Source organism: Panthera pardus, unplaced genomic scaffold (genome assembly GCF_024362965.1).
Source record: "Panthera pardus isolate Hobbes unplaced genomic scaffold, ASM2436296v1 HiC_scaffold_20, whole genome shotgun sequence".
Classification (NCBI taxonomy): Eukaryota; Metazoa; Chordata; class Mammalia; order Carnivora; family Felidae; genus Panthera; species Panthera pardus.
Genome location: NW_026526766.1, coordinates 86,206,686 through 86,222,562, shown reverse-complemented (window position 1 = coordinate 86,222,562; position 15,877 = coordinate 86,206,686). Strand labels below are relative to the sequence as shown.

The following is a 15,877-nucleotide window of genomic DNA, read 5'->3' as shown; positions in this document are numbered from 1 at the left end:
TGAAAAATTAAATCCTCTTACTGCCTACAGCCTGTTGGCAAGTCCTTGAAACCAGCAGTGACCTCCCTTAGGAGCTCAGCTGTCTCATTAATAACACTTTGCTAGGGGCAAAGAGAACCTTAGCCCAACATTATCCCAACCTCCAGGATCCTGTAAGTCTATTTCCTTTATCTCAACTGCCCCAAAGTATATGCTAGCAATCATACTCCAAGTTTATGTCCCTGATATGCATCTGAAGGGTCTCATGACTGAAGTTTTATTCAATGGTAATAAGTGGTGTTTCTCTAGCAACAGGAAGCCCTTTAAGGTCTTGGAAACCTTGCTTCCAAAATACCTTAGAGACTTATTCTATCCATGACACCCTCCATCCTGAGGGTATATAATCAGTTACCCATCATAGCCCCAGTGCAGCTCTTCCTGCCCCTGGGTCCTGTCCCTGTGCTTTAATAAAATCACCTTTTTGCACCAAAGACATCTTCAGGAATTCTTTCTTGGAGGTCAGCTCTGGACAACCCACCACCACCCCAAAACTTCATCAATATACATTCTAGATTATCACAACATATTTCTGGATTTCTAACTGACCAGAATACTCCAATTGGTGCCTAAAACAATCCCTCCCTTTCTTTTAATGATTGGTTAAACTCCTGGACTTGAGGATTTTCATCAATTACAAAGGACTTTTATTTGGGCATTTCTTTCTTGTTATTCTAATTACGTTTTGCTGTTTCTCCCTTGTCTCTCTGCGTCATGACAAGACTCCATCACTACAATAACTTCGATCCAACGGATGATCCTTTCTACTAAAGGAGGTTCATACTCATTGTCCACCTTGGATGCAGCTGCCTCTTCCTCTGTAGCTCTTCCATATGTTCCCCAACTGATCAATATTGACTCATGGATAGGGACATCCTATGTCCCTACTGAGCAAGAAATAGCTACAGAAGATGGGACTTCCACCTTCAACAACCTTAAAGATGTAAGGGTCAAAATTGTTTAGGGGTGATATGATGAGGGAGAATAAGGCAAGCTGAGGGCAAAGTACAAGCTAGTATTACCCCTCCCCCCACCCCAGGTGAGTTGTGTGTGACATTCCTCAGACACTCCTGGCTGCCCAAGAACAAAGGAAAGAAAACAAATGGTTAACTGATAGAGATCCCAGTCATGCAGGACATGAGTCTCCATCAGTTTACAAATATCTTAGTAAATTAGAAGAAAAAGGCAATCTTATCAATAGCCTAATCTCCAGAAACCTATAGACTCAGTTTCCTGGAGTCCCCACATCACCCCTCATAGTAATATGGGGAAGAAAGACAAGAAGGAAATGGCAGGGAACATTAAATTATCAGATACCCTGCAGCTTATTGACAAATAATTGAGGCTGGCAGAGAAGAACATTTCACCAGGAACTCCCCACTGTGTTAATGTTAATGCTTTGCTAGAGGGAAAAATACTTTAGCTTGACTATAGCTAGACCTCTAGTACTCTGTAAATCTTCTTTAGCATATGAAAATCTCTTTAAAAACTTCCCTTGAATTTGCCTCCTCCAAAGCCATAGTGTATAAACAGTCACTCTTCACAACCCAAGTGCAGCTCTTTCTGTCCATGGGTCCTGTCCTTGTGCTTTAATAAAATTACATTTTTGCATCAAAGACGTCTTCAGGAATTCTTTCTTGGCCTTCTGGCTGGGCCACTGCCATTGGACCTGCTGCAGGTGGCTGACATGGTGTAAGATGTGAAATGTGGCCCCTCAGTGTGCTAGGAGGCAAGGGCAAGTGAGGGCAGCTGCTGGTGTGGGGCTGGGCCTGGAGTTGGGAATGTTCAGCTAGGAGTGTTCAGTCAGACTGGACTCTGCTTTTGTGGCCTTCATCCCTTCCAGGGGACCAGAGTTCCTGGGAGTGATGCTAATAGGAGCCTGCCTTTTGCTCTTTTCTCTCAGAAGGCACAGAAGTCAAGGACCACAGAATGGGAACTGGGGGACATGTGTTTATTTAGCAACCAAGAAAGGGTTCTGTCAGCTGGGAAGCCTGGGGAGCAGCTGGTGGTCTGTGCAGTTAGAGGGTCCCCTGGCTCTCTCAATGGTGTCCAGGCTGGTGGGGACAGCTGGGCGGTGCCCTGGATACAGGCTGGTGGGAGGGCATGGGGTGGAGAGAAAGCCAAAGGGCACCTGAGAGGGAGTCAGGGGAATAAAGAGGACAGCAGTGCTGGGCAGGTTGGACAAAGGAAGACCTGGGACCCCGCCCAGTTGCACCATGGTGCCAATCAGCCTCCTCTGCAGCCATACTTACCGCACACTTGCTTACTTATCCATGCACTCATCTGTGGGGGACAGAGTGGTCAGCATGGGCAAGGATGTGTTTGTGGGGTCCCTGACCTCCAGGACCCTTGCACTGCCCCTGGGCTGCGCTGGGCCTCAGCCTAGTCTAGCCACAGAAGCTCTGGGTCTCCTTTCATAGATGGTACGGCAGAGGGCTGGATGATGGGGCAGGGACTGGAGGAGAGGCCTGAGGACAAGCAGACCTGGGTGACACCCATTCTCCAAAGGAGGCAGGTGAGGCCCAGCCACAGTTCTGATTGGGCACCAAGCCTTCTGCCTGTTTACCTGCTGAGTCCTGACACACCCTCAGCCTTGGGGAGGGACCTGCTCAGACCAGGATGCCTGAGGACAAGGGCACCTCCCAAGTCCGTAGTGAGCCAGCCCCAGGGCAAAGGGGGAGGTGACCCAGGAAAAACTGGCCTGGGTGGAGGGGGATGTGGCCAGGTCAGGAGAATGAGTTAACTTGGCCCCAGGCCTGCAATTCTCATGTGGGCAGGCCTGAGCTCTTGTGAAGGAGGAATACTTGGGAACCAGAACCCTGGGTGTGGCAGCATCTTCCCGAAACTGAAGTGGCTCCTGGGGCTCCAGTGACCACAGCAGGGGCCTGGGTCCCTCCTCTCCCCCCTTCCCTAGTGAGGCAACATCAGGCCTGGACAGTCCCCATGTGCCTTTCTCCTCTGCCCAGCTGGTGATTACCATTGGGGATAGGGAAGATGATGTGGTCGTCAGTGAGGCCCAGGGATTTGATGAAGCTGATGAAGATTGCCTTCGGTACAGAAGGCACCTCCTTGGTCCTCCCTGTGGCCAAGAATGGCTGGTTAGTGGCTGGTGAAAGCTCCATAATGATTGTCGAATGTGTGAACAAAGACTCAGACCCCTTCTTCATGAGGGGTTCTGTGGAAAGAACTCTCTCCCACCTCCCTGGGGCTCAGAGTGAAGGAGACCTGAGGGCTGGATGCGATGGGCCTCTTCTCCCCCAGCATGAACAAGAACCGGGTAGCACCAGGTGTAAGACCCACCATAGAGGACGACCTTGATGTACTCCTGGTTGTCGTGAACTTTCTTGAAGTACAGTATGGCAAACTGGTTGTAGTCTGTGGTCACCACTTTTGAAGTGTAGTTCTGGATTCCAGTGTAACCTGCATGGTGGATGGTGAGGGATCAGCGTGCCCTGGCCAGGCAGAGGGAGCTATTGATTCCTCCTCAGACTCCACTGTTTGGCATCTATGTGGAGGGGCAGGGAGGTCCGGGGCCCCTGAGATGCACACCCCACTCAGGACTCACGCTCAATGTTGCCCAGGTTGAATTGGCCTAGACGCAAATTTGGGAGGAAAATTTTGGTCGAGGGATGACAGGTCTGGTTCCTGTGGAAGCAAGAGATGGGTGGGAAAGAGGGTGACAGCCCACCCTGCCACAGCAGGAGACCTGCACCTCACCCCTGGAATTGGCCTGGCTCTTCCCCACTGAGCCCATCCCTGCCTTTCCCTGCCAACTCTGCCCTGAGTCACCTGACCTGCTCAGACTCTCTCTCCAGCACTTGCTGTCCTTTCTTCTTCTGGGCTGTTTCCCCTTGGTGGCCTTCCCTCTCTACTGTCTTCCCCCACCTGAGGAATTGTCCCCCCTTTTTTAAAACTTTTTTTAGATATACATTAATTTTTGAGAAAGAGAGAGACAGAGCAAGAGATGGGGAGGGACAGAGAGAGAGGAAGACACAGAATCCAAAGCAGCGTCCAGGCTCTGAGCTGTCAGCACAGAACCCGACCCAGGGCTCAAACCCACAAACCCTGAGATCATGACCAGAGACAAAGTTGGACGCTTAAACAACTGAGTTACCAGGTGCCCCTGTTCCCTATACTTATCTTGCAGGCACCCGCTTTAACCTCTCCTGGGGGGAATCACCACTGAGGCTCCAGTCTGCTGGATGCCAAAGACTCCCTTAGCTGTTGGGCTAAACCTGACCTTTCACCTGCATCCCATCTGGTCCCCTGCCACCCCAGAGCCAATCTCCCCACACTTGCCTTTCTTCTGTTCTTTCCATGACCGATGCTCTAGCCCCATCCCCAAGTGCCAGAGTCAGAAACCCAGGGGAGCTGGGTAATCCTTGGCTCCCCTCTCTAGGTCCTAATCTGCCCCTGCTCTGGTCATTTCCCTCCTATGACTGATAAGCCTCCTGGGCTGCACACCATCATTCCACTCTCTGCTACAGCCACATCTGCTCTTCACCAGTACCTGAGGCTCCTGCCAGGGTGGCCACCCACCGGCCCCCCAACAGACTGCTCATCAACTCCTGTTCAGGGCAGCCATGAGATTGCTTGCTATTTCTTGAAGAAGTGGCTCTGACTCAGTCCAGCAGCCCTGCCATAAATGTCCCAGGTCTCCTGATGCAATTTGGTTTCTCAAGGTCCAGCCCACAGACCACCTCCCTGGAAGCCCTGGACAAAGCTCAAGGTGGGATTCCAGGCTGGATCCACCGACCCTCCTCCCATTCTAGGACACCCCGAGCTCTCTTTGTCTTGTCACTGATGATTGCTTTTGTCCAACCGCAGTATTGTTTTGTGTCTGTGCTGAAATGACCAAGAAATGTTGATTTAGTAAATGAAAGAAGGAATAAATACAGGGAACCAGTACCCAGTGGTAGGATGAATGATCATCTTTCACCTTTGGTCACCCCTTGGCTATGTCTTCAGTATGCTTCTTGGACTCCCAGGGCAACCCTCTAGGCCCTACATGCTCCCCTACTAGGTGGTGGCTCTCACCAGGCCACAGTAGAGGTGACATTGTAGCTGTTGTCTTCGTTCAGCTCGTAGTTGGCAATGTACATCTTCATCCTCCTGTGCTTTTCTTTATTGAATCCGTTCCCTGCCAATCCTAAGAAGTACCATTTCCCCTGGAACTACAATGGGGGCTGATAATAGGCAGAGCCAGGAGCAGCCCCAGGGGGCCCTCCTGCTCCATTCCTGCAGGCACCTCTAGGCAGCCTGGGCCTCAAACAGAAGCCCCTCTAACTGGGCTGCTGGGACCCAGCTGGCCACACAGGCTGGGCTGATGAGCCTGGCAGGAGCTGGAGCCCATTAGGACAGGCAGGAGCCCTCAGTGTGTCAAGGACAGGGTAACACTTGACAAGTGGCCAGCTGGCATCCCTGAGCCTCAGTTTCCTCATCATGTAGAGGGCCTGAAGATGTTCCCACCTTGCAAGGACTGCAGGGATTATGGAAGAGAGTGTAGACCAGGGGAGTCTGCTCAGCTGACCCTCTTGTCAGCAAGGTTGGGTGTGGATGGAGGCACGGGGTGTGCCTTCCATCAGGGCACCAGACGGCAGACTGAGCTAAAGCCTGAGCCCATCCTGTCTCTCCTCCCCTGTTGACACTCATCCTGGGACCTCCCTGCAGCTGCACCTCCAGGTCACTTACCTGCTCATTCTGGAAGTCAGGCTCCACAGGGACCGAGAGCAGAGGCGGGGCTGGGATCAGGTTTGGGGTGGAATCCTGGGCATGGGTCTGCAGAGCACCCAGCAGGGCAAGGCCCAGCCACAGGATACTTAAGGCCATGACTTCAGGGCCAAGGAGGCAGGCACCACTTTCAGTTTCCCTGAAAGAGGGGATGAGTGAGGAGACTTCTGGGGGGATGCTATTTATGGTCTCTGTGTCCAATGGCTCACCCCAGGGTGGAGCGACTTATCCTTTACCAAATCCTGGAAGGGTGAGGCAATTGCCAGCACCTCGTGCTGAGGATCATGGCAAGCTCTCTGCCTTTTCCCTCAGGTCAGGATTATGCAAGATGAGGGGCAGGAAGGTCCAGGAGGCTGGAGGATGCATTCCCCATATCTCCACATCTCTGGCAAGGACACTGACTCCCTCCACACTCTCTTCTCCCTGGTTAGCACTGTGTGAGGACAAGGGTCTCTGATCTGGACCAGCTGTCATCTCTGACCTCCAGGAGCCTCTCTCTGGGGCCCAAGTGCACGGTGGGGTAAGTGTGGTGGGACCCCCATCCTGCACCTGATGAAAGCAGAGAATGCCTCAAACCAACAGAGCCCAAGCTGCTTTGTGCTTCTCCAAAGGGACAGGGAAAGGGAGGCAACCCAAAGGGACATTCCTGGTAGGGAAGGACAGAGTGTACCCTGTGCTGCTCATGGAGCCCAGATCCTGGCCCTCCCAGGGACCCACCCTAGGCCATGGCACAGGGTGAAAAACCCTTCCCCTCCCCCTACCACCGAAGGCCTACTGGGGAATGTTCCTGATGAGGGAACATAAGGCAAGCTGAGGGGAAAACACATGCTAGCATGCTCCCCTCCCCCCCAGGTGGGATCTGTGTGACATTCCTCAGGCACTCCTGGACACCCAAGAACAAAGGAAAGGAAAGAAATCAAATGGTTAAGTGATAGAGAACACACTCCTCCATCAGTTTACCTATGTCCTATAAATTAGGAGAAAAGGGGAACCTTATCAAGAGCCTAATCTCCAGAAAACTACACTCCATTTCCTGGAGTCCAAATATCGCCCTTCCTCCATAGTCATATGGGGAACAATGGCAAGAAGAAAATGGGAGATGGAATTAAATTTCATTATGACCTGCAGCCCATTTTGACAAACACTTGAGGCACACACAGAGTACAACATTTCTCCAGGAATTCCTTACTGTCTGAATGTTAATGCTTTGCTAGAAAGCAAAACGACCTTAGCTTGACAACATCCAGGCCTCCAGTAATGTGGGAGTCTACTTGAGCATATGAAAATCCCTTTAGAAACTTCCTCTTGACTTTATGTCCCCCAACCCCATGGTATATAACCAGTCACTCTTCACAACCCCAGTGTAGCTCTTTCTGCCCAAGAGTCCTGTCCCCATGCTTTAATAAAATCACCTTTTCTGAACCAAAGATTCCTCAAGAATTCTTTCATGGCTGTGAGCTTTGAATCCCCAGCATTCCAGAGCCCCATCATTCCCACCATGAATCAGCCCCTTCCCTCCTCCACGTCCCATTGGCAGGGTGAACCCAGACCTCAGCTGGCCCTAAGGGACTTGGCCTCTCTTGTGGGCCCAATGAACTGAAACCCCAAGCTAGGCATGCAGCCACAAATTGGACAGCTTGCCATAGCAGAGCTCTGAGGCTACAGTCTCTGTTCCTTCCTGGTGGGGGACAATGGGAACATGCATCTGCACGGTGTGAAATGGGGTGGGGGCTCAGGAACCAAGGAGGGCTCTCTACCCTGCTGCTCTGGACACTGGGTACTTTGGGTCACAGTGAGTGCAAGGACTCAGCCTCATCCTTGAGAGATCACTGATACCTTCTGCCATCTCTGGCCATAGTCTTGACTGTGGAGCCCAGAGCTAGGACTGGACCCCTTAGAAGTAAGCTCCTGTCATGGCTGATCCTAGCACTGTCCTGGAGGGGGAGGGGCAGTTTCCTCATGGGGGCTTGGTTGTCCATGGGAGGCAGTGAAGGGACCCAGCCCCCAGGGCAGTATCTCCTAGATGTCACCTCGAGGGCCAGAGGTGATGGAATGCCTGACGTGATGCTGACCATAGGGCTGACAGGCTTCAAATGACACTCCCAGAAACCTCATTGGCTCTGTCACCTGCTGGAGGGGAACCGGCTCCCCTCACATGGGCTTTGGGTGTGGACCTGGAGATAAGTTGACTCTGGGTGAATAGGGAGCATAATGTACAAGCTAGAACCCCCCAGCCCCCACTCTCAGGTGGGATATGTGTGACATTCCTCTGGCTGCCCAAGAACAAAGGAAAGGAAAGAAAACACATGGTTAACTGATAGAGATCCCAGTCATGCAGGACATGAGTCTCCATCAGTTTACAAACATCTTAGTAAGTTAGAAGCAAGAGACAATCTTATCAATAGTCTAGTGTCCAGAAGCCTATAGACTCAGGTTCCTGGAGCCCCTATTAACACCCTCCCCACCATGGAGATGCAGGAAGAAAGGCAAGAAGGAAATGGCAGGTAAGATTAAATTTCCTGATACCCTGCAGCCCAGTGACAAATAATTGAGGCACATACAGGGTACAACATTTCCCCAGGACCCCCTACCATTCCTAATATAAATGCCTTACTAGAGGTAAAACAACCTAAGCTTGACAATAGCAGGTCCTAGGGTAGACTAGGAGTCCTCTTTAGCACGTCAGACTCCTTCTGGAGGCCTTCTTCCCTTTTGACTTTACTTCCCCCAAATCCTAGTATATAAACAGTCACTCTTCCCAACTTCAATGCAGCTTTTTTCTGCCCATGGGTCCTGTCCCCATGTTTTAATAAAATCTTTTTTTTTTTTTTTTTTTCACCAAGACATCTTCAAGAATTTTTTCTTGGCTGTCAGCTCTGGAACCCTCCCCACCCCACTCAATAACCTCACCATTTGGCCTCCAGTGTGGGGTGTGGGTCTTTTCATCTGGACTCAGAGCTTCAGTGCAAACTTGGTGAGCACTTTCTCTTTTCTTCCTTTACTCTTATTTCAGGGGCTTTTCAAGGAGTCTGGTCTTATTAGAACACTTTCCTGTCTCCATTGCTCAGGCTGTACTCCTGTAGCCCGTGACTACTCTATGGGAAGGTGAGAGCCTGTCTTTTGGCTGCAAGTGAGTCCCCAGGCCAGAATGGTAAAAAGATCCAGAAACTTGTGCCCTCTCTTTATTCCTGTCCTTATACATGGTCATCTGTGTTGGGCATGGGACAACCACCTAAGTGACTAGCACAGATGCAAATCTTAAGACCCCTGTGTGAGGTTTCCTCCTCATTGGTCTAAAGTATCCCATCCACATCCCTGGCCTAACTGCTTTTGGCTGTGGGCCCTCCCCTGCAAGCCCGCAAAACCAGTACCTGATTGAATATAAACTCAACTGGGAACCATTTCCTAGGACGTTGGCTGTAAAGACTGTATGTGTTGGACTGTCACTGAGATCATGATGGGTTTCTGTCTTCACTGTTTTCAATGTCCTCTACTAACTACTAATAAAGTAACAGAATTGGGCAATTCCCCCTTGTAAAAGTTTTCCAGTGTTTTTCATGGGTTAAACCAGTGGTTTGTTCAGCCTTCTCAACAAAGCAAATTAGGTCCTTCTGCTGGCACCTATTTGCAGCCTAGGATGCAATGGGAAAGTGGGGGAGATCAGCTTCCATCGGCCCTTAACTGCTTGTGGGTGATCATTGCGATTTGCCTCGAGGTACGCCTTGGGTCACTTTAACACCTCAGGAACCTGTGATACACCCTGCATGGGTGATGCCACCTGGAAGTGGGGGTGGGGAGGGTGGATTTTCGTGGTAATGGACCTTCTCTACTTTTCTGTCTCTAAGAGTACGACGGGAGCTTCTCCATAGTCCCCAACGACTCTCCCTTGAGATGCCTTTTTAACCCACTGGAAACAATTTGCATTGCAAAATTTAGGAAAGGACATATCCCATACCACTGTGTGGCCTTAAGAGGATCTAGCAGTTAGAGCTCTTCTGTAGGAAACAGGGCCAATGGATGGAGGTACCTTAGTTCCAGGCCATCACAGCTCTAAGTCAGGACCCGGACCAAAAGAATGTGTTTGGCTAGTAAACTTCTTCCTGATATAGTGGATGTCCTAACAGGCCTCCTCCTGGTGGAATTCAGGTGTTAGAGGAAACACAGGCCATCCTTGACAAAGGGGATGCTGACTCTTTCTCTGTGTTCCTCCTCCTAATAGATGTGGGGGCCTCTCCCTCATTCAGTTGCCAAGTTAACAGCTATAATTGGAGCCAACTGTGGGTAGTCTACTTTGGGATGTGGACTTTAAAGAATATTCCTAAGCAGCTGCCCAAACTCCCTTTGTTTCAGGGAAATCCCTTGTCTTCTCTAGCCTGACATAGACTCCCTATTTCCACCTGGGTGAAATCAAACAAACAAACAAGCAAACGAACAAACAACATGGCATCCCTTCTTTCCCAGCTGACAAGGTTTAGAATCAGGAATCCTCTTTCTCTGCCTTCTGGCACTTCGCCTCTTGTGCCTTCCCCTGTCTCTCCTCTTGTTTCTGCATCACTTTCTCTGTGACGTACATAACTGGCTTCTATACCATCCTCCCACCCGCGATGTCAAGGAGCGATGAGCACCTCCTTGGATCGCCCACTTCAGATTCCCCCATTGCTGTCCTAGGTAAAAAAGTGACAGTGGGGAACAAACTGATTGTCCTTTAAGTGAATGCAGGTGGAACGTATTCAGTGTTTAATTTTATTTGTGTGTTAGTTTAACTAAGACAGACATGTATTTAGAGTTATCAGCATCAAATACAGAACTTTTATTCTGCCAAGGTTTCCTAAAGGTCAAATAAGATCATGTTGTCTCTGTTGCAATGTATTAGCAAATGATAACTTAAAGGGTAATTTTGTGTATCTCAAAGTTTTCATAGATAATTGTTAAGAGAGCTTTCAATGTCTTTGGTAATCTGACACTTGAATAAATGAGATTGAATTCGCTGGATATCTAGGCCTTTTCCAAATAGAATGGAGTGCTAAAGCATTGATTACTGAACATAGATTTGTGCTTTTGACTTCTTATTGCAGAGAAACTAGGAATATTTGAGTCTTTTGGAAAACATGCTTTGTGCTTAATTGATTCATGAATTTACCATCTAAAGGATTCTGGTGTAACAGTTTAGAATTGGGTCCTACTTAGTCTCAGCTGGAGACTAAGGTTTCTAAAGGTCAAAATTCTGCTAAACATAAAAAGACTGATGGAAATAAGGAAAGCAACTCTATATGTAAAAAAGTATGAATGTGTAAAAAAGAGAAAAGGAATGGGAATATATTTTTTGTTGCAAGTAAAAGAAAGTAATTTTGTCCTAAATGAGACTGGTTTGGAGAAAAATGGCCTGGGACAAAATCTGAGTGCAAAGGTAAGCTGTAGAAGGTTCATGAAGGGAAATCTGTGGAAAGGAATTTTATGTGTAGTTATGACAGACTAAGTTGCCATGAATGGATTTTCAAAGGTACACTGTTATAATGTTGAAATTCTGCTTTTCTCTCTGTCAAAAGACAAAGTTTTTTTGGATTATTCGGCTCTTGATAAATAATAATAATAATAATAATAATAATAATAATAATAATATACAAAGGATTGTATTCTCTCTTGTCTGCCCGGAAAACCACAGTTTCAGGTTTTGTCTTTATCAGGTCACTGATCGCTTAGTTAAAACTTCTAACTGTTAAAGGAGCAAAGTTTTGTAACAACTATATAACCCTTCATATTTGCCTTTGGAATCTCTTATTACCATCTTAGTTAAATAAATAATTTAAAGCTTTAAGATTTGTAATGATCTGAATCCCATTTCAGATGTGCTCTATAACTTTCTAAGGTTTAACAAAATTCCCAGCATTTAAATTGTACAGAAAGTCCCTTTGACCAAGGAGGACTTTTTATTTGGTATGTTAAGTGAAAAGACCTGTTAAATAGTGGTACACCTTAGGTGACATTGCTTGGGTGAATGTTGTAACTGTTCAAAGATATGTGCAATTCCTAAAGCTTTTTTTTAAATTACTTTTTAAAAATTTCCATTCAAGTTAGTTATCATATAGTGCAACAATGATTTCAGGAGTAGATTCCTAATGCCCCTTACCCATTTTGCCCATCCACCCTCCCACAACCCCTCCAGTAACCTTCTGTTTGTTCTCCATATTTAAGAGTCTCTTATGTTTTGTCCCCCTTGCTGTTTTTATATTATTTTTGCTTCCCTTCCCTTATGTTCATCTGTTTTGTATCTTAAAATCCTCATATTAATGAAATCATATGATATTTGTCTTTCTCTGACTAATTTCTCTTAGCATAATACCCTCTAGTTCCAGCCACCTAGTTGTAAATGGCAAGATTTCATTCTTTTTGATTGCCAAGTAATACTCCATTGTATCTATATACCACATCTTCTTTATCCATTCATCCATTGATGGACATTTGGGCTCTTTCCATACTTTGGCTATAGTTGATAGTGTCACTGTAAACATTGGGGTGCATGTGCTCCTTTGAAACAGCATACCTGTGTCCCTTGGATAAATACCTAGTAGTGCAATTGCTGGGTTGTAGGATAGTTCTATTTTTAATTTTTTTGAGGAACCTCCATACAGAGTGGCTGCACCAGTTTGCATTCCCACCAGCAGTGCAGAAGAGATCCTCTTTCTCTGCATCCTCGCCAACATCTGTTGTTGCGTGAGTTGTTAATGTTAGCCATTCTGACAGGTGTGAGGTGGTATTTCATTGTGGTTTTGATTTGTATTTCCCTGATGATGAGTGATGTTGAGCATTTTTCCATGTGTCAGTTGGCCACCTGGATGTCTTGTTTGAAGAAGTGTCTATTCATGTCTTTTGCCCATTTCTTCACTGGATTATTTGTTTTTTGGGTGTTGAGTTTGATAAGTTCTTTATAGATTTTGGATACTAACCCTTTATCTCATATGTTATTTGCAAATATCTTCTCGCATTCCATCATTGCCTTTTAGTTTTGCTGATTATTTCCTTTGCTGTGCGGAAGCTTTTATTTTGATGAGGTCCCAATAGTTCATTTTGCTTTTGTTTCCTTTGCCTCAGAGACGTGTTGAGTAAGAAGTTGCTGTGGCCAAGGCTAAAGAAGTTTTTGCCTGCTTTCTCCTCAAAGATTTTGATGGTTGCCTGTCTTACATTTAGGTCTTTCATCCATTTTGATTTTATTTTGGGGTATGGTGTAAGAAAGTGATCCAGGTTCATTTTTCTGCATGTCACTGTCCAGTTTTCCCAGCACCACTTGCTGAAGAGACTGTCTTTATTTCTTTGGATATTGTTTCCTGCTTTGTCAAAAATTATTTGGCCATACGTTTGTGGGTCCATTTCTGAGTTTTCTATTCCGTCCCATTGATCTGAGTGTCTGTTTTTGTGCCAGTACCATACTGTCTTGATGATTACAGCTTGTAATACAGCTTGAAGTTCGAATTCCCAAAGTTTTAATACGTTTTTGTAATAAGGTTGTCACATGACATTCTGATTATTAAAGTGTTATGTATCACAGAAATAACCAAATATCCTTGTCAATTGCATCATAACGAACTCTCATCAGATTGTTAACCATGTCCATTTTTGAGTTTTGTCACTTATAATTATTGTACTTATTCTCTTACAAAACATGTTTCCTCTTCCTCCTAAATCCAGGAGATTTATTAAAAGGGCTTTTAGGACAAATTCAGGTATTTGGCAGCTTTAAAATCCTAAAACTAAAATAGGTAAGAATGTCCAGAACTAAAAAGCTACACTTGAACTGAACAACAATTAGTAATATGGGACTAAATGAACTGAGAAAGGTTATAGTTTTTGTGACCCTTGTTGAAAACATTGCTGGATCTCTAATGTTTGCTCTTCCAGATTAAGGAAACCTTCTCTTAAGATATGTATAATGTACAGAAATGTGATAAAATATTCCTCTATAAATAAATTGAAACATTTAACTTTTCTCTCTACCTGAACCTTCTGAAATTCAAATGTCTCATTAAGTATACTTCCACAGCCATCATACTTACCTGCGTAAGTTCAGTGAGAATCTGTCCTCCTTGTAAAAGACACCATTGAGAATACTGTTCATTTTACCAAGGTTTTGACTGGAATGTCCTATTTGAGAGAAATGCATAGACTCTGATATGACTATATGGCTTTATGGAACTAAGGTTGACTTTATGAAACATGGAGCAAATAAAGCCCCTTGGGAATGTTGGCCTGATGCCTTGCTTACAGAGTTCCGATCAGACTTACCAGATGAGTAAAGAATGTCACTTCTGGGCAGGTGCAGGGACCTCAGGATATCTTGGGGACCTTGTGGAGAGGAATTGCCCAATCTACAAGTATTGCAGGCCTGCTGATGGAAGTACTTGACTTGGCTCCTGGCCTGGAGAGGCCAATCAGTTCAGTCTCCAGTTCAATCTGGAGATTCCTTATAAAAGGTTTCAGCAAAGCAAACTTTAAAAGATCCTTAGGATCAATCACTATTCTTACTGAGGTTATGTAAATCATTAGGCAAAGTTTCTTAAAACTGGACTTGTTTTGTAAAGGAATTAGTCTTGATTTGGCTCTTTCTGGAAATGAAGGTTTTAGAGAGGAAAAACTATATTTCCATAATGTAGCTTTCTGGATGTTGAATTCTAGTTCTGATTGTCTTTAAATGTTTGCTGTTTGCCTAAACTACACAACTCGAGGTAAACTTCAGAAAAATTGTCACAATATTTCATGTATAGAAAATCTTCTGTGCTTGTTACTCAGTGGAGATAATAATAAGTCCCCATGGGCATATGATTATTTAAATAACTGGAAAATGGGATGGATTCCCCCAATAACTGTATAAAGACTAAAGTGCTTTACTATTCACTGGAGGCCAGGTTAATTCCTAAATCTCTAAATATGCCAACCATATCCTCCCTACACCTGATCTGACAGTTACTAGAAACCCACCCCATATAAACCCAAAAGACCTAGTTTATTGAAAAGATTGAAAGTCTAAAACAACAGTGGGTTTAACTTCAAACTTGAAGAGCCCCTACTGGGTCATATTATATACCCCCACTGCGATCAAGTTGGAAGGGAACACTTCATGGGCTCCTATATTTAAAATAATACCTGTACCCCTTCACAGGAATTAACAAGCAAACGAATGTGCCTTCTTATTCCTGTCAACCTGTGGAAGACCTCATATTTCTCTGAGGATGGTTGTACCTTTCTTTTTCATCTTCCTTTCCCAGTTTCTACTAACAATTTCTTCTTACAATGGGCCATTCAAAAGGATCACCACAGACATTTGAGTTACAAACCAGAAAGACCAATCTGATTCCTGCTGCCTGTTCCCACAAGCATCCAAGGATGCTTCAAGTCTAACATCTAAAAAATCTCACTGTCAGCACTGAAACACACTGGGTTTGTAATCTGCTATAAGCATCAGCCTGTATTTTTCTTTTTTCTATAAAAGTACCTCTTTTTAATTACCTGATTGCTTACTAAACAAAACAGAATCTATATGATGGCTATATACCACTTGTTACACAGTTAAGGCCTTAAATAACTCTTAATATTATATAACTAAATACTAAAATTGATAAGGAAAAATCTGTTATAAGATGGCCTACATGACTCATAGGGGAATTCCAATCCCCGATGGAAGACTCCACTTCTGAGTTTTTCTTCCCACCCAGCTTGCTGCATTCACCAAATTACTACTAATGCAGAATGCGGAAGGAACAGACCATAAATTGTCCCTTCTGCTTATGCTCTGGACTCAGACCTCTGGAGAGTTATCTCCTCTGAGCCCACTGGTGTGAAATAAACCTCCTGCCTTCCAAGATCTTTGAGGGCCACTTGGTTCTTCTGCTGGGTGATCCAGGCCACTTTCCATAACATTTGGTTCCCTGACCAGGAAACCCAACTGCTCTGGCCCATTGTTGCCACTGGTTTGGGAAAATAGCGAGGTGGTGACAGAACGAGGAATCGCAACGGAGAAGGCGTGCCCTGCCTGATCTTCTGCAGTCTCCCACACAGTCCCCTCAAGCTGGCCCCGCTCCGCCATTTGCCAGATGCAAGGAGACTTGGCAGATGAGGACCT

At 46.0% G+C, this 15,877-nt stretch overlaps 3 protein-coding genes across 5 annotated transcripts in view; all 3 read right to left on the bottom strand.

Moving 5' to 3' along the window:
* Window positions 1-15,877, bottom strand: part of LOC109250094 (neutrophil gelatinase-associated lipocalin-like) — a 74,063-nt gene that overhangs the window by 12,677 nt on the left and 45,509 nt on the right. The gene's annotated exons all lie outside the window — the stretch shown is intronic.
* Window positions 1,969-5,928, bottom strand: LOC109250093 (neutrophil gelatinase-associated lipocalin-like). Of its 2 annotated transcripts, none has more exons than XM_019420994.2 (7): window positions 5,728-5,928; window positions 5,074-5,210; window positions 3,602-3,681; window positions 3,337-3,456; window positions 3,014-3,115; window positions 2,289-2,319; window positions 1,969-2,126 (listed from the first exon to the last, which is right to left on the bottom strand). In XM_019420994.2, exons 1-6 carry the CDS (start codon window positions 5,863-5,865, stop codon window positions 2,300-2,302), a joined length of 597 nt encoding a protein of 198 aa, XP_019276539.2. In that variant the 5' UTR covers window positions 5,866-5,928; the 3' UTR covers window positions 1,969-2,126; window positions 2,289-2,299. The 2 variants fall into 2 exon arrangements, with proteins under 2 accessions (XP_019276539.2, XP_019276538.2); XM_019420993.2 differs by having other exon boundaries at window positions 1,969-2,167; window positions 5,728-5,927.
* Window positions 2,084-15,877, bottom strand: part of LOC128772483 (neutrophil gelatinase-associated lipocalin-like) — a 38,462-nt gene continuing 24,668 nt past the window's right edge. The window contains exon 7 of the mRNA XM_053908330.1: window positions 2,084-2,115. The gene's annotated coding sequence lies outside the window, so the exon portion shown is untranslated. The remainder of the gene's footprint in view (window positions 2,116-15,877) is intronic.